We start from the raw sequence: 25,015 nt of genomic DNA on the forward strand, positions 1-25,015 counted from the left end.
CTGGGGAGGCAGTTTTTGCCTTCCCAGAGCCTTGAAGAAAGCCTCCGGAGCCCGGGGAGGGGAAAAAATGCCCCCCCTGCTGTGGTGCAGGAGGCTGACCAGGCCACGGCCACCATGGCCACGCCCATCCAGCAACCGGGCAGAGAACCCCTTGCTGAAATTTTTGAAGCCCATCCCTGTATATATCTACAAACATGGCTTATATTTATGCAGTAATTCCTTAAAGTTAATCCTTGGTTTCCCCCTGTAATGGACATGAATGCACGTATGAATGTGCCATGTTCTGCAATTATTACTCCCAATCATCATCTGACCTCCCTGTAATTTATTTTCCAAGTTCCATGGTTCCCTGTTAATGGGAAGTGCCAGAGGCAAGTTCTGTAGCACAGAATTGTGAAGGGTTGCGACCAAAGGCCATGCTTGTTGGGAATTCTGGGAGTTATAATCCCAACACATTGGGAAGGAGCCAGGTTGTATCAGGCTATTGTAAGAATTACAGCAGGAACTGGATTTCATGTGAAACAATTCACATTCCCTAAAATAACATGGAAATCTTCAGCATTATCATTTTTTATGTATCTTCAATACTCTATTATGATAAGGGACGCTGTGGGATGTTGTTCAAAGAGAAGTTTTGGACCTGAATTATTCTAACAGACATTGCAAATGTCCCACAGTGTATTTTTTGCTGGTGAATAATGTCTTTAGGCATTATCTAATCAAGTAATCCCTGACAAAGACAACTGGCAAGTTCTTTTGTATAAATAATTACTCGTTCTTTCTGGACTGGAAATAACATATTTTATCCTTTTCGCAAAATGTGTGTTTGTGTTTCAAGAAACTTCTCCCAGCTTTTTTATGTTAAAATATAATGCTTTGCTGTAGTTTGTAGGTTATTGCATTCTAAAAGAAAGAAACTATGCCGATAAAAAAATAATATTCTTAAAATTACAATGTCCGTTGTTTCTCTAGCTCTAGTGCCTTAAATCTTAAATAGGGCAACTGGTTTTCCCTTCCTGTTCCTTATCCCTCTCACCTGTCAACCCCTAGGATGTTTAGGACTCATCTTTTCCATCAAAGCTTTAGACAACTTCATTTTGGGAGATTTAGGCATGAATTTTTTAAAAAAACAAAACACTTTTGGTGAGATATCACAGCCAGTTTGGAAGAATTTCCTACACACTTATATTGGATTCTTTTTTGCACATTAGTCTAATTCTTTGGCCCATAGCCATTCATTTTACTTGCTTTTCTTTATGGTCACACTGTTCTCCCAGCAGGCTTCAAATTGTCAAATGCCAACTATTTTTTTTCCTACTAACAGCCAAGAAGGTGGGGAAGTGCCAAGGAGATGGCATGGTCCCCGGAATTACCACTATCTTGTGGCCTTCCGCCACCCCTATTTCATGGGAGTGGGTGCAAGATCCAGAATAGGTTTTCTAGATGGTCTCAGTGGTGAAATTCATTTTTTTTTACTACCAGTTCTGTGGGTGTGGCTTGGTGGGTGTGGCAGGGGAAGGATACTGTAAAACCCCCATTCCCACACCACTCTGTGACCAGCCAGAGGTGGTATTTGTCGGTTTTCCAAACTACTCAAAATTTCCGCTACCAGAACCTGTCAGAACCTGCTGGATTTCATCCCTAGTTTGGCTCCTAGAAAACCCAGCATCATATTGTATCAGATCAGGCATTCTCAAAACCAGCATTTTGAATTGGACTGGGAAGTCTAGTGGAAACTAGTGCAATGACTGAAGAATTGGGAGGGGAGGGTCTCCTGCAGTTGCAGCTTAAGAAAATGTAGCTAATTTAAAGTAGAATTCCACTGGAGGTGCAAAATGTCCTGAATTTAAAATGCCTCTGAGCTCAAAGCAGCTTATTCCAATCTTATTGCAAGCATCTGTTGATGTTCTGATTATCCTGCAAGCCTTTTGAGCTTGGAATACTTCAAGGAATGTTGCTTAAAACATTTTGAATCATACAGATAGATATGAAAATCTGTAGCACTTGAATACTTATGGTTTCTGGGTTGAAGACACAAACAGCCCTGTTGTGATTTTTATTCCTGTTATTATTAAGAAGGCAAATAAGCTTTTCTTATTTTCAGGTGAAAGCTAAATTAAATATTCTTTCATATCTCTGTTGATATATTTCTTATCTTGACTGGCAAAGTCAAGAGGAAAAAGGCAGGCAAGACATGTAAAAACATATGACATTGTCTTGGAAGCATGTATGCATGTTTATTGCAGTGTTTTCTGTATTTTCTGTTTAGTGGTTTACACATTATCAGGCAGCAAACTAACAATTTAATTAAGCAAGTGGACAGAGTGCATAAGCTTGCAATGTAATATCTTGCCTTGTCAGAACAGAAGAAATCATTGTTGAAAAATGCATTTCTTGAGGGGGAAAAAAACCCATTAATGCAGATCATATTGAGAAGATGGCTGGGACTGATAGGAACATTTGGTTCTAAAGATATACTGTCGCTGACTATGTGGGTGAGGATCTGTCCTGAATTTACAGGCAGTCCTTGAGTTACAACAGTAATTGGGACCAGAATATCCATTACTATGTAAATGCAGTCATGTCACATGGCCGCATTGCCTCACAACGGCAGTCCGCGCACTCCTGTTGGCTGTTGTTGATTGAATCCCACCTTGTTGTTAGGCAAAGGCCACCCAATCCAAACCATTCCCAACTCCCCCAATCCATTGCAAGAAGGCCTTGTGCGATTTGGATAAGGGTATATGTAGTCTCAGGAAGAAGGTCCTCCCCAGCCTTGGAAAGGACCAGACCAGGTGCAATTCATCCGTGACCCGACAAAAGCGCGCCGACAAAACCGCGATGCTAAAACCACGACATCTTCAACGTGCCGACAACGGCGCGTCGACAGAAGCGCAATTTAAGTTAAGGTAAGGGTTAGGTTTAGGGTTAGGTTTAGGGTTAGGGTTAGCATTAGGGTTAGGGTTAGGGTTAAGGTTAGATTTAGGTTTACAGCGCACTTCTGTCAGCGTGCTGTTGTCGGCGCGATTCACCGCTCATTCGTCAGCACGTTTTAGAACTCGCGGTTTTGTCACTGCGATTTAGTCGGGCGCGCTTTTGTCGGTCGTCCTTTTGTCGGTGAACCCAATTCATCAGCAGGAGGAGGAAGAAAACAGCATACATAAACTGGGGGTGGCAGGGCCATTGGAGTGCAAAGAGGCAGGTAGCAGGGAAGCCAAAAGGGTAGAGATGGATGGGAGATAAGTGGCGAGGAGGCGGGGAGTTAAAGAGGCCCTGTGGTTAATTCTTGTATTCATAATTCTGTAAGTCCAGGTAGGCTGCTAAGTTCCCCGTATTTTGATCACTTGACCATGGGACTCTACAGCGCCTATCATTTCCAGGATTGGGCTTAACTGAACCATTTGTTCAGTGCAACCAAGTTCAGTGCCAGCTTAACTTTGAATGGCTGCTGAACAAATGGTTGCTAAGTGAGGAGTGCCAGTACAGATAGTCCTTGACGTACAACAGTTCACTTAGTGACTAGTGGTGGGGTTTAAATTTTTTTTACTATCCGTTCTGTGGGCGTGGCTTGGTGGGCATGGCAGGGGAAGGATACTGCAAAATCCCCATTCCTTCCCGATCAGCTGGGACTCAGGAGGTAGAGAATAGATGGGGCGGGGCCAGCCAGAGGTGGTATTTACCGGTTCTGCAAACGACTCAAAATTTCCGCTGCCGGTTCTCCATAACTGGTCAGAACCTGCTGAATACCACCTCTTTTACTGACCATTTCAAAGTTGCAAAAGCACTGGAAAAAAGTGACCTATGACCATTTTTCAGACTGAGGACCGTTGCAGCATTCCCATGGTCACATGACTTGCTGTTCGGATGCTTAAACAGCAGACACACATTTATGACGGTTGCCATGCCCCTGGGTCATGTGACCTTTGGGACCTTCTTTGTGACCTTCTGAAAGTCAGTGGGGAAACCAGGTTGACATAACGACTGGATTACTCATTTAACAACTGCGGTGCTTCACTTAACAAATGTGGCAAGAAAAGCCGAGAAAGGGGGCAAAACTCACTTAACAAATTTCTCGCTTAGCAACATAAATCTTGGGCTCGATTGTGGTTGTAAATTGAAGACTACCTGTACTTCTGTCAGCTCATTTTACTTTATTTTCCATTCCCCTTAATCCAGAAAGGGGAATGTTTGATCTTCCGAATGTTAAAATTTACAGTCTGTTTGGAAGATGTTGAAGGATGGAGCGGGAAAGATTTGCTTTAGTAGCAGCCTGTTGAAAACAGTAGACAATGTGTACTTTGAAGGTGTTATTAAAATCAGTCATTGACCTGCAGGCTGGCTGTAACCTAGAAGCATTCCACTATTTGCTATGGGTTTCTTATCAGTAGAGGAGAGCATTTGGATTTTTTTTTATTTTTTTTGCCAGAATAGTTTCAGTTTCAGTTTCATAAAATTTGTATCTTGCCCACTCCCATTGGGACTCTGGGCGGCTCACAAGCAAGATAAAAGCATTAAAAATTAAAAAGAGATACAATTATTAAAATTAATACACCATCCATTCAGTCTAAATGGGGCTGGATGTTAATCAACAGCTCCAGGCCTGCCGGAACAGCCAGGTCTTGATCGCTTTAGGAAGGCCGGGAGAGTGGTAAGGGCCCAGATCTCTATGGGTAGATCGTTCCACAGGGCTGGTGCAGCTACAGAGAAGGCCCTCCCTCGGGGGGCCGCCTGCCGGCATTGTCCGGTTGACGGCACCCGGAGGAGGCCCAACCTGTGCGATCTTATTGGTCGTTGGGAGGTAAATGTCAGGAGGCGGTCTCTCAGGTAGCCAGGTCCTATACCATGTAGGGCTTTAAAAGTAACGACTAGCACCTTGAAGCGCATCCGGAGACCAATGGGGAGCCAGTGCAGCTCGCGGAGGATAGGTGTAACATGAATAAAAGTACAGGTGCCCTTATTCACTTTTGTCATCTACTGTTCCACCTCTGCTGTCTAATAAATGATCCACGAGGAGAGATCTGTCTGAAGCAAAGCACGTAGAGCATTAGGGACATGGAAAGTTGACTTCTGCATTGTTCTGTTATTTAAGCATCTCAAATATATATTTCCCCCCAAGGGAAGTAAGGTGGTTTTTTGTTGTTTGTTTGTTTTGTTGTTTTATTGGACTTACGTGCCGTCCTTCTCCCAAAGGACTCAGGGCGGCGTACAACATAAAAACACATATGACAAAAGTTAAAAAAGATTAAATAGGAAATCCAATAACCTTCAATTGACAATTAACATCAAATTTAGGATTAAATTAAAATTGACAATTTTATTTTATTCTATTCAAGCCAGACCGGCTTGCTGAAAAAGCCAACTTTTTAGGGCGCACCGGAAGGACCCGGAAGTCAGGGGTTATGCGAAGCTCTGGGGGCAGCTCATTCCAAAGAGAAGACACTCCCACAGAGAAGGCTCTCCCCCTGGGGGTCGCCAGCCAACACTGCCTTTCCAATTGCACCCTGAGGAGGCCAACTCTTTTAGAAGTCTAGATGAATGATTCATGACTTTTGGGAACATTACATTCCAACGATCACTGTATCAAAGAACCTTGGTCCTTTGTTGTCTGTAAGGATAACAAAAAAAAATCATTGATGTAGATTTGGATTTGCATTGGGACAGCAGCTGTTATTGTGTAGTAGAGGAAGATGTTGGAAAAAATCACGGCGGAGAGGTAGGCTGGTGGGACAGATCATGTCTAAACATACCAAGGAATCTTCGTGGTCTGCATTCCCCAATAGAAATCTTCTGCTCTGAATCAGTGACTTAAGACAAATCCTGTCTTGTTTTATGTTCCTGGGAAAATAACTTGTTGCAAACTTGAATGTTATGCTGTGTCTAAGTGTATGCAGAAAAAAATGCCTGTAATGATTATAACATCTTCCTTTTGACAGTGAGATTTCTAATAAATCTGCAAGACTTTGTATAAAAGCAATAGACTTATTTTTTTCTCCGTCAACAAATGGGCTGAGTGAGACACAAAACAATTCCTACTCTGTCAACACAGTTTATTTATGATTATTGCCAAATCACATACCTTTCATTTTCGTAGTTCTAATGCCAAGGGAAATTCTGTTTTCTAGAGCGCTGCAAATGTAAGCCTTTAAAAGCTACCCAGAAGACCTACCTTCGGAACAATTACAACTATGGTAAGTGTGGCACGAGGACAAGAAATAACTTTTGAGGAAGAGAAGGTTAAATGAAAACAAAAATGATTTCACAGAAAGGGGTTCTTGGGTAGCTACTTCAGCCATTTGCTATCTCCAAAGGCAGGCAGCTGTTGGGAACCAAAAATTGTCTGCTGAAAGTGACTTTTAAAGGCTCAGGTTCCTTGCTCACCTGTTTCATGCTCAAAACAACCATTTTGGGTAGTTCAGGCTACCAAAAAGATTGACTATCCCAAGGTCAAAAAGATATGAAGCTTAGCTTAGATGTCAACTTGTAAAATGTTGCCACAATAGAATTTGAACCTGGCAGTCCTACATTTTCACCTGAAACCTTTGAGAATAAGTAGATTTCTGGAAGGAACAAGATCAACGAAATGCATTTGGGAAATTTCAGAAGCATCAGATACAAATGCAAGAACTTCTTTAGAAAAGAAAAAAAACAAGAGTATTGATTTCAAGAAGGCAGGTGTTGTTATTCTTCATCACTAATAATCAAGTGATAAGACTATCATTTTCTTAAACTACCCTTCTGGTGCTAATGACAGTGCTTATTGTTTTATGGAAATAGCAATAGCAATAGCAATAGCAGTTAGACTTATATACCGCTTCATAGGGCTTTCAGCCCTCTCTAAGCGGTTTACAGAGTCAGCATATTGCCCCCAACAACAATCCGGGTCCTCATTTTACCCACTTCGGAAGGATGGAAGGCTGAGTCAACCCTGAGCTGGTGAGATTTGAACAGCCGAGCTGCAGAACTGCAGTCAGCTGAAGTAGCCTGCAGTGCTGCATTTAACCACTGCGCCACCTCAACAACACTTTTACTATGTTTTGATTTATTAATTCACACCTTTTTAAAAATAGCTTTTTCTACAGGGTCGAAAAGAACAAAACATTCTGGAAGATACATACATTAGATGTCCTCATTTTAACCTTTGTTCTTCTTTTTCTTCAGTTATTCGGGCTAAAGTTAAGGAGGTAAAGACCAAATGTCACGACGTCACTGCAGTAGTCGAAGTAAAAGAAATTCTAAAATCTTCATTGGTGAACATTCCTAGGGACACGGTCAACTTATATACAAACTCTGGCTGTCTTTGCCCACCACTTAATGCTAACGAAGAATATATCATCATGGGCTATGAAGACGAGGAACGTTCCAGGTAACAATGGGCTCCTCCCTTTAATTAGTTCCACCAAAACACAGTTAACTGAGTAAAATTAGGAAACCAAGAGAGAAATCTTAAATCTTGATTGTGGACTAAATGTTATCAAAAACATTTCTGGAACGAACTCCCCGTGGAGATTCAAACCCTCACCACCCTCCAGGCCTTCCGCAAAGCCCTTAAAACCTGGCTGTTCTGACAGGCCTGGGGCTAAAGAACTGTTGCCCCCGTCTCGAATTGGTATGACTGCTGTGTGTTTTTAATTATGTATTGTTTTTGTGTTGTTTTTAATTTTTTGTTTGTATCCCCCTTCCCTGGTTGAGTTGTGAGCCGCCCTGAGTCCCCTTCGAGGGAAAAGGGCGGCATATAAATAAAATCAACAACATTCAACAACAACAACAAAAACAAGCTATTTTATGGCTGATTAATATTTTGATTGAAAAAGAGATTTTAAAAAAGAAGAGAAGAATAGCTGGAGGGGGAAAAATATGTACCTCTGATGAATAAACTTGCAATAGTTTTGAGGAAGCTAGTCAACAGATGCGCTTGTCTCATGAGTTTTCCTGCAGATGGGATCCTTGCTTATATATGTCTTTATTAAACAAATGAACATACTTTGTGCCTCTTGGTTCTCTCGCCGTCTTTATAGTTTATATAAGTTAAAGTTTATCTGATTTTTTTAAAAAAAATACTCCATCTTCATTTCCAAGATATTTTTGGAGTTCATTGGCTTTCTTGCAAAATAAAAATGGTAGGTGATCATTATTCAGACGTCTAACAAATGCATTCCCAGTTGCCCTGAAAAATAATGCTTTGTGATAGATTTTAAAATTCTCATCTATTCAATGGGGCCCAAAATTAAGGATGCCCATCTTACTTCATGGAGACATTTCTTGGAAGCATATGCAATAAGAATTAGTAATCAGGATTTAGTAATAGAAAACAACCCCTGGATTGTTGAAGAAGGTAATTGGCACCAAAAACAACCTCTCAGATCTGATCAAATGGTTTTTATTCAGCTAATGCAGACAGCTTGTATTTTGCAATAACCAAGCTTGCCAAAGCTTTCAGAGTCTAGACCATAATTCTGACTCACTCATTGGCTTGTTGTAATCCATCTGTCTTGTTGGATGCTGGCTTCAGACAGTTCCTGAACCTCAGTTCCTGAACCCTATCCTGAACCCATGTTTTATGGAGTTTGCAGCCCCTTGTGACCATACATAGTGAAGATTGTTAGCAGTTTCCCACCACCATAAAGAAACTTTAACATAGGTATATCATAACTCTCCCCCCACAAAAGCAAACCTCACTTTCTCCCCAAACTAGTCCTGTCCCTGTGTGGTGCATTATCTCCCATTGTACAGATCTCAGCCTCCTTGGTTGTGGTCCTTGGTCGACTACCCAACCTAATTGATCAATCATTTCATCTGTAACCAATGGTCATAGTTCCCTACTCTGTGACCTTTTAAACTGTAAGGTATTGCACTTTCAGTGTTCTCAGCTAACATTTTTCTGGTTGGAAATTCTTGAAGTTGCACTTCTAGCACACCTGGGGGGAAGGAGCAAGTGCAATAGGCTATCAACAGATCTTGAGTGACAGATTCTGGGGGGAAATGGAATCTTGGTTGGAACTCAAGTTTCAGAATCATAGATTGTATGAATCTGGTCAAGTCAATCTCTATGCCTGGCTAATTACATCAGATTTTGTTGTGAGGTTAATTTAATTTCAAATGCAAGAGATAAATGTGATATTAGCTGATTTAAAACGTTTCATATCCTTTTCCCTAGGCTAAAATTGTGTCAGGCACAAAAAACCAGTTCCACATGTGAAGGTCCAAATTAACTGTTTCATTGCTAAAAGCCTATTTATAGGAACCTTCTCAACTAATAGTTGGAACTAGATATTAGTCAAAGGCATTGGGGTTGAGGGGGATGGATTTAGCTTGTGGCTATGCCACAATGACTCTAAACTGATTCTTCCTTTAACTCCTCTCACTGGCTCTGCCAGTCCTTCAAATTGTCACATTACATCAGTTCAAGGGCTATCTAATTACAAAGATCTGTTTTAGATGTTTCTGCTTAATTTTATGCAAAAACAATCTTGTGACACCTTAAATTTTGGTACATTTATTGTAATTTGTTATGTTGGAGTCCCAAATTAAAGTCGCCCATGAAAATTGTTCTATTTCTAAGAATGCCTTAAATCTATCAAAGTCTATTACGCCAAAGATTTGCATTTTTTCTTACATCTTTTAAAATTCAGAATAGTTGAGGCAGGATACAGCTAAACTACTGTAGTATTACATACTATTTGGATTCGTGTACATATATATCCATAACTAGCTTTCTTTCCATGAGTATAGATTTTATTAACAAATATTTCTACAGCTGGGAAAAGTAGGCTGTTACTATGGGACTTAAGTGGTCCCATGTAGTGGTCCTTAATAGATCTCCATTTGCTGCTTGAACATAAAGCTTTCTCTTTCTTCTTAAGCTGAGCTATTTTGCTTTTCCAATATAACCATTGTTATTCTTTTTCTTTAAAATGCAAAGACTACTCTTAGTGGAAGGCTCCATAGCTGAGAAATGGAAGGATCGTCTCGGTAAAAAAGTGAAGGTAAGACAAATTTAATTAACTGCTTAATCACATTTGACCTTGATTATATATGTTGCTATATACCATATTTTTTGGAGTATAAGACGCACTCTTTTCTCTCCTAAAAGTGGGTGAAAATTTTGGTGCATCTTATAGACTAATACACACGTTTTTGGCCTCCCGCACCCTCCACACGTCATGTTTTTGCCCTCCCCGGCCACCAGAAGCACTCTGCAGTGCTCCACATGGCCGTTTTTGCCAAAAACAGGGTTGTTTTCTCACTCCCAAGCCCTCCGTGCATCGCGTTTTTGGCCTCCCAGGTGCCCAAAAGCACTATAAAGGCCAAAAATGGGCATGTTTTTTTGTAAAAATGACCCTATTTTTGGTGAAAACGGGCCATGTGAAGCACTGCAGAGTGCTCCAAGGAGCCTGGGAGTGCAAAAACACCATGCGCAGAGGCCAAAAACTATTTTTTTCTTGTTTTCCTCCTGTAAATTTAGGTGCATCTTATAGTCCAGTGCGTCTTATAGTCCGAAAAATATGGTTATTTTGGGGGGGCTTATTTCTAAACAAGCTGACGAATTCTGTTTGTTTGCTGAAAAACAAACTATTAGACTTCACTGCCCAGCTCGCATAAGTGAGAATACAGCCTCAGGCAACTCCTTTCTCTAGAGAGGGATATTTTTTTCCTACCATTTACAATACTGAATCTCCTTTTCATTATACCAAGTATCTCCCATGCCAAAACAAATTCCAAAATCTGTAAATGAATATATAAACTGAGGCAATCCAAACTAGAGGGGAAGAATTACATCATAGAGAATGGTGTAAAAATATTTAACACATTATAGAAAATGAGTTAGGAAGCATGGATAATCATGTAGCATGATTAAATTTTAGGAACAGGACTTTGGTTTGCTCTCCTTCAGGATTCTTTTCGACACAACTCTTTACAGGTAGTCCTTTAACATACGGCCACAATTGAGACTAGAGTTATGGTCATAAGTTATAGTAGTTGTAAAGCAAGGCATCCATGCAATCCTGACTCTTCCCATTGTGGATACTATGTGGAGCATGAGCTGTCTCAGGAGGTGGGGAAGGCCCTAGGTTAATAAACAAATGGTCGTAAGTCAAGGACTACCTATATATCAATTGTCTGTGCTTAGTGATATACCCCATGTTAAGATGAACAGGAAAAACATGAAGAAGTATGTATTATGACCGATGAATGCAATATTTGCTAGAATGGAATGTCAGTGACAGAATAGAAGAGTAATGAAGCAACAGTAACAAGATACTTTCTAGATTCTTTTAAAAAATTGCAGAATGTAAAAAAACCCAAAGATAATTGCAGTTGATACCAGTTACTGAATACCATTGATGCCATCTACGGTGTAGGCCAGTGATGGCAAACCTTTTCACCACCAAATGCCGAAAAAGGAATGTGCGCACGCACGCCTGGGCTGCAACCCATGCGCGCACCAGAAAATGAACTTCCGGTTTCAGGCACATGTATGCACAGTGGCCAGCTAGTCTTCCAGTTACTGGCGTGCATGCTGACGTGATGATCAACTGGCATGCTCACATCGGAAACAGAAGACCAGCTCTTCCAGTTTCTGGCACTTCCACACACAGAAAAGGCCAGCTGATTGTCGTGCTGCATGCGTGCCAGAAACCCGGAAGAGGAATGGGCAACCCCATGTGGGGCAGGCAACATGGCTCCGCCTGCCACTTAGGGCACGTGTGCCATAGGTTCACCGTAACGGGTGTAGACCGTTCATTTTGTAATATTGGCAACACATTGGAAGCTATTGTTGAAGAACTGTAGGTCATGTTGATGTCTAAAAAGCTGCTAGTTTAAGATCTGTATGATACAAAGTAGTACCAGTGGGATTAAATGTTGATGATTTCAGAGAAATAATTATATTTTGATCGAGAATAGTTGTTGTTGTGTAAAAAAGTGGAAACAATTCCCAAACATGGCCAGCTTCTTGGTTTCACAAGGAGATTTGAAGTTGAAGATGGAGCAGGAACCACATATCCTCTGTTGTGCTCATGAATTTTTTTTTTCAGAAGTAAAATGACTTATAACCCCGCATAGCATAATTGTTCCTAGAAGGCATTTTGCTCAGAATTGTCTCTTTCCTGGTAAAAGCACTGGTTACTATGTTTTAAAACAGAAATATCCACTGATTGTAAACTTCCTTCTGCAAGGACATCAACCCAATTCAAGCTTTTCAAAATTAGTTAAGTGTCAGAAAAGGAAGCAAATACCCCTGACACAGTTTGCTTATCCTTCTGTTGAGAATTGGCCATATCTACAGGCTGTGGAGATCTTGTCAGCACTACCACTAAGGCTTCCTTTGTCTTTATTCCTCCTCTTCTTCTTTTTTTTAAAACTGCTGCCAAAACACAAAACAATAGTCCACTCAATCCCTCTCAACGGGGGTTAAGAGGGTATTAAGTCAGGAACTTTTAAGTACATGTCTGAGGGGGACACCAGAAGAGAACATGCTGGGCTTTGAACATGCTTCTGCTCTTTCTCGGTTTATGGAAGGTTATTTTGAATCCAGGAAAATCCTTTCAAATTGGCAATGTGGGGAGGACAATGGTGCGAGCTGTTTTGCTTGAGCTTTGTGTATAACCTTATGTCCAGAGATTCACTTTGCATAACAGGGTTTAAAATCTGATCAGTTATGCAACATAGATTATTTCTTACTCTCACTGCTGAAAGAAGGAAATGTTGTAGTCCACTTTCCCACGCTGATTTATGGGTGTTTGAACATGTAGCCATCATATTCATTTCAGCATATAGCCTTCAGCCACATATACTGGTGAACAGCACCAATCTCTTACTAGGATGCTTTCTAAGCATAAAATATGGCTGATATTCTTCTGAAAAACTCCACTTCTGTGGACTTATTGTCCTTGATATGAAATGTTGTCATTCTTGTAACAATCACACACTTTTTAATATTTAGCGATCATATTCATGTATGGTAGCAAGAGACACGTGGCAACAGAAATGCCTTAGAAAATGGTGGGGGGAAAATGGCCCTATTATAACTTATAGACTTTAACTCCTAGAATTCTGGGGATTGAAGTCCACAAGTTATAAAGGTGTCATTGTTCCCCATCTCTGCCTTATAAGGAAGTCATATGTAAGGGACAGTTACGTATCTTGTCCTAAAAATAGCATACATAAGTAAAAAAATGTTTCGAAACCTTATTTTGACATGTTATATATGATTTGTTAAAAAAAGAGGCAGCAGAAAGTTCAAATCTTTGTTTCAATTTATCATTTGATAAGAGCTAACTTTCCATTTGCACTCTGTGTTTAATAGTATTGATCACTTTCTCGGTCAAAGTGGCCTGGAACCATAACATCTTACTCACGTTATCTGGTTTTCTTTGTGACCACAAAAAAAAAAATGCATTTTCTTCTTCTAACTATCTAACCATCCAACATTAAAACTGCTTAACAACTTAAAGCTCTCGGTTATGAATGAAGTCCTCCAAGATTTTCCATTTACTAACAGTTTTAGACAAAAGTGTATGTGATGGCACCCAAGTGGCCTGAGGTAACTTTGAGATTCTTTCATTAAAAAGATAAAAGCAAATAGGGTTGAATGGAAAACCAGTACAATGTACAGCCACCTGAAAAGATGTGTTTTCACTGTGCATTGCACACTAAAGAGCTCAGAGACCTCTTGGAGATGGGCAGCCTTGACAAATCCAGTAAATAAATAAATAAGTAAATAAGTAAATTATTATTATTATTATTAATAATAATAATAATAATAATAAATCTCTCTGTGTATCTCTTCTTTTCTGCTTAATAAACCTGCTATTGATATTAATATTTACCTAAAAAGAATCTAATCTCCCACCCTCAGAAAGATATATGTATATCTGTGCATGCAACATACTTTTGTATGTGTGCGTAGATGGGTGTATGCGTCTGTATTCCTATCAGAAGTCATACTTCAAAAAAGGAGAGGGCCAAGACTAAAAAAACTAAATGTATAACTTTTCATAAGTACTTATTAAAATTAATTACCTATAAAATAAAGCACTCCAGTAATAAAATTAATTGATTCCACTCTTCACAGAAGCCACATAGGTATATACTCTCCCTAGTAGAAATCACAAAAAAAAAATGCAGGTAGTAATACCATAGAGAGCGCTATCTGCTATTATCATAATTGGATATTGGGGAAAATGGACATGGGGGGGGGGGAAGAAAACTGAAAGAAACTTGAATGGAATAAATGAGGAGAAAGTATATTTTGTTCTAAAATTATTAGAAGGTAGATCTTCCAATAAAATGAATAAAATATGGATATGTTAAGGAGATGGTGTGGGAATGGTTTTGTGTGCTACCAAAGTGTGCAAAATTATGGTTAGGGTTAGGATTAGTGGGACATATGAAAATGGAAACTTAGTGGAATGAGGAAAGAGGTTATGGATGAGAATTTAAGAGAAAGTCTGCTGCAAAAATTAGGATAATATACTGTATAATGTAAATGTAGAGAAAATGTAGTTATCAAGAATATTGTTCAAGAAAGACCGTGTCGTTGTGTCCTCCTTAATTTCTTAAACTCCTTAATCTCATTACACATGGACAGATTTAATTTCAACTGTATAACTCACTTTAGTTTTTAGAGCAAGCAAAATCCAAAATAGCTAAGGGATTTCCAGAAGGTTGGCACTCAAATGAATCGGCCATCAAGAAGTTTATTAAAGATCAAGACTTCCGGTCTGGCGTCACGCTGGAACGAGCTGCTGACAGACTCTCTGTTCGGTTCGCCCGGTCTTTCCACGAGCGTGGCCGTAATAGGCAAGGTCCCTTCGAGGTGTGAGGACCTTTGGAGAGGGGAAACTTCTGTGCAGTGGAGGGTGAAAGGCGATCTCCCCCCACGAAGCAAGAGGCTCCCTCAGAGTTCGTGCAAAGGAGGTCGGCTGATTAATGGCCGACCAGAAGGCGTGACTGCCAGCCACTAATAAGGAAGGGAAAGACAGTTGCAGGGAACATAACGGATCGAATGACGGTAATCACAAGATCTGACTTAAAAGCCTAAATCTAAAAGATAAACAACTTTACTGCAATAAATACAGATACGTGTGTGGGCGCATTTATCTGCAGCGGCTATCAAATACAAACAGTAAACTTTTGTGAAAGTTGATTGACGTAGTAGACAGAAGAAGATTGAGGCTTTGGACTATTTAAATTTGAGGATTAACAGAGGACGAGACGAAGAAGAGACGAAGAAGAGAAAGGCAGTCAGCTGGATTTGCCTGCCTGGGAAAAAGGAAAGAAGAAGTTTAATCACAAGGGTTTGAAGTACGTGGTGTCATATTACAGCCAGAGACAGCAGAAGGAAAACACTACACTGACAACAGGAAGAGATTGATGGGTGAGTTCTAAATACTTTCTGGCCTCTCCTGCACCCTGTCGTATCACGCTGAAACGTTTCTCTTCCTGACTCTCCCAGATACTATAGAATTAACTGAGCCTATATTTCACAGCCCTGCTCCAGCTTAACTACCCTGTATGTACCCCGGGCTCTGTATAACTACTCAAACAGCATTCAGAAGGTACTAGACTTACACCTTATAGGGGAAGAGCTGAATCAAAGCAAATGGCGACAAAAACAGTAACTTTAATTAAAGGGAGTAAAAAGCAAACTCCCCTATCTACCCCGGTGAGGGAAAAGTCCCCTGAGGGCAGGCAAACGGGAGATAAGGCAGCCCCAACCCTACAAGACCAGGTAGTAGTAACAATGGACTCCCTACAAGAGACAATATTGAAGATGGGTGAAAGCCTCACCAAAGGCCTGGAGGGAGTAAAGAATGAAATACATGAAGTAAGAAACAATATGGGAAGAATTGAGGAACGTATAGGAGTAATACAAACAGCGCTGCTGAAAAATGAGCAGGAAATCCAAAAGGTTAAGGGGAGAACGGAAATAGCGGAAAAAAGGATAGATAAAGTAGAGGATAATCTGGAATCTATAAACTCAAGCCTGGAGGAGGCCATCCTCCAGCTAGAATTAGAGCGATCAGCATATTATTTAAGACTACAAAACGTGGAGGAAGCAAAAGATGAAAACCTCCGGGAGCTGATTGGAGAAATCCTGGGATTAGTCCTCGGCAGGCCGAAAAAAGAGGTTATTAATGATCTGGACGAAGCCTATAGAGTCAATACAGGCTTCGCGAGACGCCACCGGCTTCCGAGGGAGATCCATGTGAGGGTGTTGAGAAGACAGCTGAGAGAGGACATTCTAAGTACAATAAGAGGGGACTCTCTAACATACAAAGGTAAAGAAATTCTCATCTTAAAACAGACTCCACGGAGAGTCAGAGAGAAGAGAAGGAAATACAACTTCCTCTCCACACGTTTAAACAGAGACAGAATCCAGTTCAGATGGCTCCTTCCAGAAGGAATGCTGATAACATGGAGGGAAAAGAAATACCGAATAGACACCTTGGCGAAAGCTCAAGAATTCCAGGAACTTTTACTAGCAGACGATGAGAGATTTAATAAAGAAGGACTTTTAAGACAGGAGGACACTATAATTGAAACTCAACCAGAGGGACGGGGGCCAGGAGAGGCCAGAGAACGAGAGAGATATGGCAGAGAAGATTCGAGAGCAAGGTCACCCATCGAGACACGATCCAAAGGCGCCCTCAAAGCGAATAACGTGTAAGGGAATTGAAGAATGGGAAACAAATGTACTATCAGCAAATGTAAATGGTCTTAACATAACTTCCAAAAGAAAACGTGTACTGTTGGATCTAGTGAAACAAAAGTTAGATGTAATCTGTCTTCAGGAAACCCACATTAAAGAAAAATACAATAACCTGTTGGTCTGTCCAAAACTAGGTAAAACATTCTGCTCGTCAGCACAAACCAGAAAAAGAGGAATTGTGATGTATATAAAAGAATGGTTGAACCCCAAATTAATATATGCAGACAAAGACGGTAGGGTATTAATGGTGGAGATAATTAATGGTGGGAAAAAAATTTTACTAGTTGGAATCTATGCCCCAAATCAAAAACAAGAGAGATTTTATATTAATCTATATAAGAGGATAAATGAAATAGAGTGGCAAAATATATGTATTCTAGGGGATTTCAACGCTATAGCAGACGGTAAGATGGACTATAAGGGTACACACAAGAAAAGCACAAGAAGGAAACTACCGTCTGCCTATGTAAATATGGTGAAGGATTTAGATCTTTATGATGTCTGGCGAGCAATGAATGACAAGATGCAACAGTACACGTTTTACTCCCATCCACATAATTCATGGTCCCGTATCGACATGGTTTGGTCAAACTCGGAGCTACTCATGGATACTGTAAATATTGAAATAATAACCAACAAGTGGGCCGATCATCACCCAGTCTTATGGCAATGGAAAGGGAAGGCAAGGATAAAAGCTAGGTGGACATTAAACCAGAACATACTACAAGAGAAACAATTTGTACAACAAATAGAAAAGGAATTGGGCTACTTCTTTAAAGAAAACGGTAAAGAGCAGACCTCAATACAAAATGTTTGGGACACGATGAAGGCAGTTGTGAGGGGAATATCCATAGCCTATATAATAAGAAGAAACAAAATACACAGGGAAAAACTTAATACACTGAACAAAGAATTAAGAGAGACGGAACTGCTGACCCAGAAAGAGCCAGAAAATAGCAGACACAGGAAAAAAGGAGAGTTAATTAAACACCAAATAAATTTGATCTCTCAAGAGGAAATAGCACAAAACATTAAGAGAATGAAGCAGAATTATTTTGAACATGCAAATAAAACTGGGAGATGGTTGGCCCACAAAATAAGAAAGGAGAAGGTCAAAAGAACTATTAAACAACTGTATGACGAGGAGGGGAATTTGAAACAAGAAATAGGAGAAAAGAAAAAGATAGTACAGAACTATTATAGGAAACTATATAAACAAGACGAAATTAATGAACAAGACATTAGAAAATACCTTATAAAGCAGAAGCTTCCAGTCTTGTCGGAGGAGATGAGAGAGATGCTCGATAAAGAAATCACACAAGAAGAACTGAAAAAGGCCATTCAAAAACAAAAAAACAATAAAACACCTGGGCCGGATGGGCTTCCGTCGGAAATATATAAAAAACTTCAAAATACCATAGAAGACAAATTATTAGAACTATGTAATGAGGCATTACAAAATGGTAGGGTCCCAAAATCATGGGGGGAAGCTTACATCACCCTAATACCAAAGGAAGAGGCGGACAGTAGCAAGGTCCAAAATTATAGACCCATATCCCTGTTAAATGCAGATTACAAAATCTTTGTATCAATATTGGCGGAAAGACTAAAAATAATATTAAATCAAAGTATACATTCGGATCAAAACGGCTTTCTCCCAAAAAGACATATTAGAAACAATACAAGAATAATAATTGATACCCTGGAATTCTATCAAACAAGATCCGAGAAACAACTCGCATTAATCTTTGTCGACGCTCAGAAAGCCTTTGATAACCTAGATTGGAACTTTCTAACCACTCAACTAAAAATGATGAAATTTGGCGATAAATTTATTAAGATTATAGAATCTATATATTCACGGCAATCTGCAAATATTATAGTCAATGGGGAACTAACGGAGAGGATACAAATTGGAAAGGGTGTTAGACAAGGGTGCCCGCTCTCCCCACTACTATTTATTACGTCACTAGAGGTCCTTTTAAATCGGATAAGATCAAATCAGGAAATTAGGGGCTTGACCATAAAAAAAGAACAATATAAAGTACAGGCCTTCGCGGATGACATGGTCTTTATCGTGGAAGACCCCTTACTTTCAGGACCGAATTTGATGAAGGACATTGAGAACTTTGGGTGTGTGGCCGGTTTAAAAATAAACAAGGAAAAAACAAAAATGATTATAAAAAACTTCCCCAAAAACCAGATTGGAGAACTAGAGGAAACAATGGAATTAAAGGTAACTAAAAAAATTAAGTATTTAGGGATCTGGCTGTCTGCGAAATGCTCTTCCATAAAAGAAGACAACTATGATAAGTTGTTACAGAATACCCAAAAGGACTTAAAAACCTGGTCAAAACTACAACTATCACTGATGGGAAGAGTCGCAGTAATTAAAATGAATGTTCTGCCAAAAATCCTCTACCTATTCCAAACGGCACCGGTCAAGCTAGGGGAAAAATTCTATAATGATTTGGACAAAATGATTCGAAACTTTATATGGAATGGTAAAAAGCCCAGAATAAAATATATGCACCTGCAGGATAAAAGAACTCAAGGGGGAATGGGATTACCGGAATGGAAAACATATCATCAAGCAGCAACAACTATGTGGATAAAAGAATGGGTAATGTTAGCTAATAAAAGAATCCTAACAATAGAGGGCCACGACCTGCAATACGGGTGGCATAACTACTTATGGTGCGAGGGAAATAAAATCCACAATTATTTTAGTAGTCACCATTTAAGGGGGGTACTGATTAAGGACTGGTTCGAAATTAGAAGGAGATATTACACGCAACTACCTAAATGGATATCTCCGACGGAAGCCCTGATATACCCGAATTTGATAAACTTGGATAAAATTGTTACCTACCAACAGTTGCTAGACGACCAAAACAAACTAAACCCCAGGGAAAATTTGGCTGATAAGGGAATAAACATCGATTGGTGGCCATATCTTCAAATTCAAAACAAACACAAATTCGATCTAGCACAACCTGGCTTCCAGAACAAGAACCAGGAATTAGATAAAATTTTAATTGGATCAGATGAGAAATTAATTTCAAAAATATACAACTGCTTACTGATTCGAAAAACGGAAGCAGAAAGAGTAAAAGAAGTCATGGTAACCTGGGCCCAAAACATCGGCCACACAATAGACCTAGACGACTGGGAAAGAGTCTGGGAATGGAACCTAAAATTGACAAAGTCGACGGCCTATAAAGAAAATATATATAAAATGTTCTACCGCTGGCATCTTCCACCGACAAGACTGGCGAAAATGTCTTCAAAAGTTTCGGCCATATGCTGGAAATGTAAAACGGTGCTGGGCACGTACTACCATATGTGGTGGACGTGTCCGGTAGCCAAAGCATATTGGAAGCAAATACTAGGATGGCTGAATGGAATCCTGTCAATTAAACTATGCCTTAAGCCGGAAACTTTCTTATTAGGAATAATAGATCAAAAAATTTGCAAATCTGACCAATACCTCCTAGTCCATATTCTGACAGCGTCAAGGATTGTTTACGCACAGTGCTGGAAGAGTGAAAATGCCCCCACCAACACTATGGTGATGAATAAAATTTTAGAACTAGCAGAAATGAACAGACTGACGATGCGAATTAATGACAAAGAAGACACAGACTTTTATACAGTCTGGGAGAAGCTATACAAATGGCTTGATGAGTCAGTGAAGACCTAGACATAAAAAGAGATAGCTGACTAACCTAATACGATTAAACCAATAACTCAAATGAACAATATACAATAACTGAGAGATAAACGAAAGGAGAAATGTAGCAATTTTGTTACGCTACAATGTTGGGAAAACTTTAAAAAGCTGATAGGAAATCCGCTATAATTACCTGCATGAAATTAGCGATCAAACTTCATTTTAGATGAAGCGAGAGGACTTATAATCCTTGCCTCTTCAAGCAAGGAAAGGGAAAGAAAACCAGGTTGTCCTCAGCAGAGGAAAACATGCAAATGTAATAAAGGTTAGAAGGGAGGGAGGGAGGACAGTAGGGAAGTCAGGATGGAGAGGAGAAAGGAGAGGAATAGGAAAGGCAGAAGAAGGGGGGAAGGATAAAGAGGAGGAAGAGAAAGAAGAGAAGGGAAAGAAGGTGGGAAGAAAGAAGGAGAGGAGAAAGAGGAAAAACTGGGGAAGGAAGGAGGGAGGGAAGAGAAGAGGGTAGTAAAGAGGGAAAGAGGGAGGGAAAGAAAGAGAGAAGGAGAGTTGGAGGGAAGGAGGGAGGAAAGGAGGGAGATTAAGAGAAAAGGAAGGAGGAGGGAAAGAGGCAGGGAAGGAGGAAAGGTATGTGAGAAGGAGGGGGGGACCGAGGGAGAGAAAGGACGGGGAAGGAAAGGAGGAAAGGAGAAAAGAAAGGAGGGAAGGCAGGGGAGAAGGAAGTAAGGGGGGGAGGGAAGAAAAGAGGGAGGGAAAGATACCTAACCTTTGATGTTTATAATGATTTGATAGTATGGGAATATCTCGAAATGTAGTTGTATTGTTTGTTACAAGTTATGGATGTTGTATTTTCTTTTTACCAATAAAATCTTTAAAAAAAAAAAAAGAAGTTTATTAAAGATAAACCACATTTACGCTTCATTTAAAAGAGACAATAAAAAAACCTAAAAAGGAAACAAAAAGCTAAGAAGATCTCCTCTCCAGCAATCAACATCCAGATAAGCAGGGATTAACACCAGGAGCAACACCACACAAACAAGCAGTAAACAATGCCCTAATCAAGGAACTTCCAACTCAGATTATCAATCAAGAAGTGAACAACAAATAAGAAACTACCAAGGAAAAAACAACAATCCCACCAACATTTATAGGGATGTGTGTTTGTGTGTGTGTAGGTAGGTAGGGAAGGTATAGATAGATAGATAGATAGATAGATAGATAGATAGATAGATAGATAGATAGATAGATAGATAGATAGATAGATAGATAGACAGACAGACAGACAGACAGACTGACTGACTGACTGACTGACTGACTGACTGACTGATAGATGATAGGTAAGTAGGTAGGTAGGTAGGTAGGTAGGTAGGTAGATAGATAGATAGATAGATAGATAGATAGATAGATAGATAGATAGATAGACAGACAGACAGACAGACTGACTGACTGACTGACTGACTGACTGACTGATAGATGATAGGTAAGTAGGTAGGTAGGTAGGTAGGTAGGTAGGTAGGTAGGTAGGTAGATAGATAGATAGATAGATAGATAGACAGACAGACAGACAGACAGACAGACAGACAGACAGACAGACAGACTGATAGATGATAGGTAAGTAGGTAGGTAGATGATAGGTAGGTAGGTAGGTAGGTAGGTAGGTAGGTAGGTAGATAGATAGATAGGTAGGTAGGTAGGTAGGTAGGTAGGTAGGTAGGTAGGTAGGTAGGTAGATGATAGGTAGATGATAGGTAGGTAGGTAGGTAGGTAGGTAGGTAGATAGATAGATAGATAGATAGATAGATAGATAGGTAGATGATAGGTAGATGATAGGTAGATGATAGGTAGATGATAGGTAGGTAGGTAGGTAGGTAGGTAGATAGATAGATAGATAGATAGATAGATAGATAGATAGATAGATAGATAGATAGATAGATAGATAGATAGATGATAGATAGATAGATGATAGATAGATTGATGATATATAGATGATAGGTAGGTAGGTAGGTAGGTAGGTAGGTAGGTAGGTAGGTAGGTAGGTAGATAGATAGATAGATAGATAGATAGATAGATAGATAGATAGATAGATAGATAGATAGATAGATAGATAGATACATGATAGGTAGGTAGGTAGATAGATAGATAGATAGATGATAGATAGATTGATGATAGATAGATGATAGATAGATGATAGGTAGGTAGGTAGGTAGGTAGGTAGGTAGGTAGGTAGGTAGGTAGGTAGGTAGATAGATAGATAGATAGATAGATAGATAGATAGATAGATAGATAGATAGATAGCAATAGCAATAGCAATAGCAATAGCAGTAGACTTATATACCGCTTCATAGGCCTTTCAGGCCTCTCTAAGCGGTTTACAGAGAGTCAGCATATTGCCCCCAACAATCTGGGTCCTCATTTTACCCACCTCGGAAGGATGGAAGGCTGAGTCAACCCTGAGCCGGTGAGATTTGAACCGCTAACCTGCTGATCTAGCAGTAGCCTGCAGTGCTGCATTTAACCACTGTGCCACCTTGGCTCTTGATAGATAGATAGATAGATAGATAGATAGATAGATAGATAGATAGATAGATAGATAGATAGATAGATAGATAGATAGATAGATAGATAGATAGATAGATATGCATCACAACAGATTCTTAGAACAGAATTATGTAAACCAGAATGTGGCTTAAATTGAATTTTTTATATCAATCCCTTAAACTACAAATAAAGTGAAAGATCCAATGATGGCTTATCTATCGTTGCACATAATTGTATATTATAGAAATATAATTCTGGTATAAATGGCTAATCACTTTTTATTAAAAGATGACCGAATCACGTCTTTAGGAAGAAAATTGAACTGCCCTTGTGGCAGTCTCACCTTTTCTTTTTAATCTTACAGCGCTGGGACCAGAAGCTCCGTCATCCTGCCAAAGGCAGAAATGAACCTGGGCAAAGTGATTCTGCTCCCAAATCTGGGAGAAGCACCAATCCACGGCAAAGGCGCAACTGAGATGAAGAATACGTTGAGGCCAAAACCAATCCATGGACTTGTATAAATTAAAAGACTTGCCTTCTTGAAGCAGCAAAAGAGAAATTGCACTATTGCACGTTGCCTTTTATTGTTTACTATGAGTTCATTCTGTAGCCAATGTTAGTGTTTTTTACCCTTCCCTTCCCTTGTTTTTTGTTTTTGTTTTTGCCTCTTGCATTGTGCAGGAGTACAAACACTTGGAAAAGAAAGGTATATTATATTCACAAACATCTATCTGTGAATTACATTGACAAACATTTTTCTTTCCTTGAATGGCCAAGTTGATTTCATTGGATGCTCATGATAATTCTTTGTATACTGTTCTTTCAGTCTAGAAAGCCACAAATACTTTTCTTTATATGCATAAACAAGTTGCCTGAAAGGACATTAAAAAAAAAACAAACACACCAAATCCCACAATTCTTAGGTTGTGTTAAAAAATAATTAAGAATAATTCAAATTCCCCTGTAGTCATAAAGGAGAATGAGGTGAATGTGAAGAATATCAGGACCCCACATATTAAGAAAAATTAAGATTTTAATGGACATTTTCTAATAGAAATAAAACTCCAAAAGGCAAATGAGTTCTAAAAGTTGTTATCTGGGAAACACAAGCTATTTTTTACAATTGGCAAGTGAAAAAATTGATCAATTTTAAAGAATTTCCCCCCTTCTCCTTACTCATATTGATACTCTCTATGGTGGCCTAGATTATGCAAAGAAATTATATCAAGAGAATTCAGCCTTTTAGAGTAGGTTTGCTAATAAATGTCAATTCCGCTTCAATAAACCACTTATATGAAGCTTTGTTTTAAAACATTAGCCATGACAAAGACCGCACAAAGGATTTACTTTTGAAAGTCTTAATCCTTCTGGGAAAAGTTGTATAGAATTGTTAAATCCCAAAGATATCCCGGACTTGTCCTCTGTTAACACTTCTCCCTCATTTTCATTGTTGCTATGCTGAGTAATAGGAATACAGGGCTGCATCTCAGCGTAGATCTGTATTTTATCATTTCAGGCTGTACTTTTGATTGTATTTCACTATCTATATGCAACTGGAATGTTTAATGGTCAATGTTGGGGATCTGGATGAATGCTTCTGAGAAAGCTGAAAGGGTGGTCCTATTATTGGACTAAAACTTCCTACCATGTTGGCTGTGGACAATGGGAGTCTGAGTCTAACACTGCTGGAGAACCATAGAGTCTTCCCCCTTATCAGTCACAAATAAAAGCATCAACTTCTTTGCAATCAGAGGACATTTTAAACACCTTACAATGCATATTTCCATTCAAGTGCCAACCGATCATCCTAATGATCAGATCTTTTAAGTCTTTTGTAGCATTTCCAATACCTTGAAGTTGTAATTCCGATCTTTCTCCCTCTCTGAATTGAAATAAAACAATTATTTTAGAAAAAAAGAAGAAATTGCATGTCTTTCTTGGGCATGTAATAGTGTGGTGGTTTCATTCAGAAATTTAATTTAAACTGAGTGCATATGTAAGGCTTCAAAATCGTAATGGTTAGATATAATTTTCATCATATTTCAATATGACCCCCAAAAAGAACCCCGAGGGGG

The 25,015-nt window shown here is 39.4% G+C and overlaps 1 protein-coding gene across 2 annotated transcripts in view; it reads left to right on the forward strand.

Moving 5' to 3' along the window:
• The window catches only part of FRZB (frizzled related protein), a 42,501-nt gene extending 18,899 nt beyond the window's left edge, over positions 1-23,602 (forward strand). For both annotated transcript variants that reach the window (XM_087708216.1, XM_087708210.1), the window contains 4 exons: positions 6,123-6,188; positions 7,159-7,363; positions 9,920-9,983; positions 23,305-23,602. In XM_087708216.1, coding sequence (XP_087564342.1) covers positions 6,123-6,188; positions 7,159-7,363; positions 9,920-9,983; positions 23,305-23,415 — 446 coding nt within the window. In that variant the 3' untranslated portion in view covers positions 23,416-23,602. The remainder of the gene's footprint in view (positions 1-6,122; positions 6,189-7,158; positions 7,364-9,919; positions 9,984-23,304) is intronic.
• Positions 23,603-25,015: the final 1,413 nt, after the last annotated feature.

The sequence above is a fragment of the Thamnophis sirtalis genome, unplaced genomic scaffold (genome assembly GCF_051295495.1).
Source record: "Thamnophis sirtalis isolate CommonGarterSnake01/CBP01778 unplaced genomic scaffold, rThaSir2_p1.2 scaffold_1, whole genome shotgun sequence".
Taxonomy (NCBI): domain Eukaryota; kingdom Metazoa; phylum Chordata; class Lepidosauria; order Squamata; family Natricidae; genus Thamnophis; species Thamnophis sirtalis.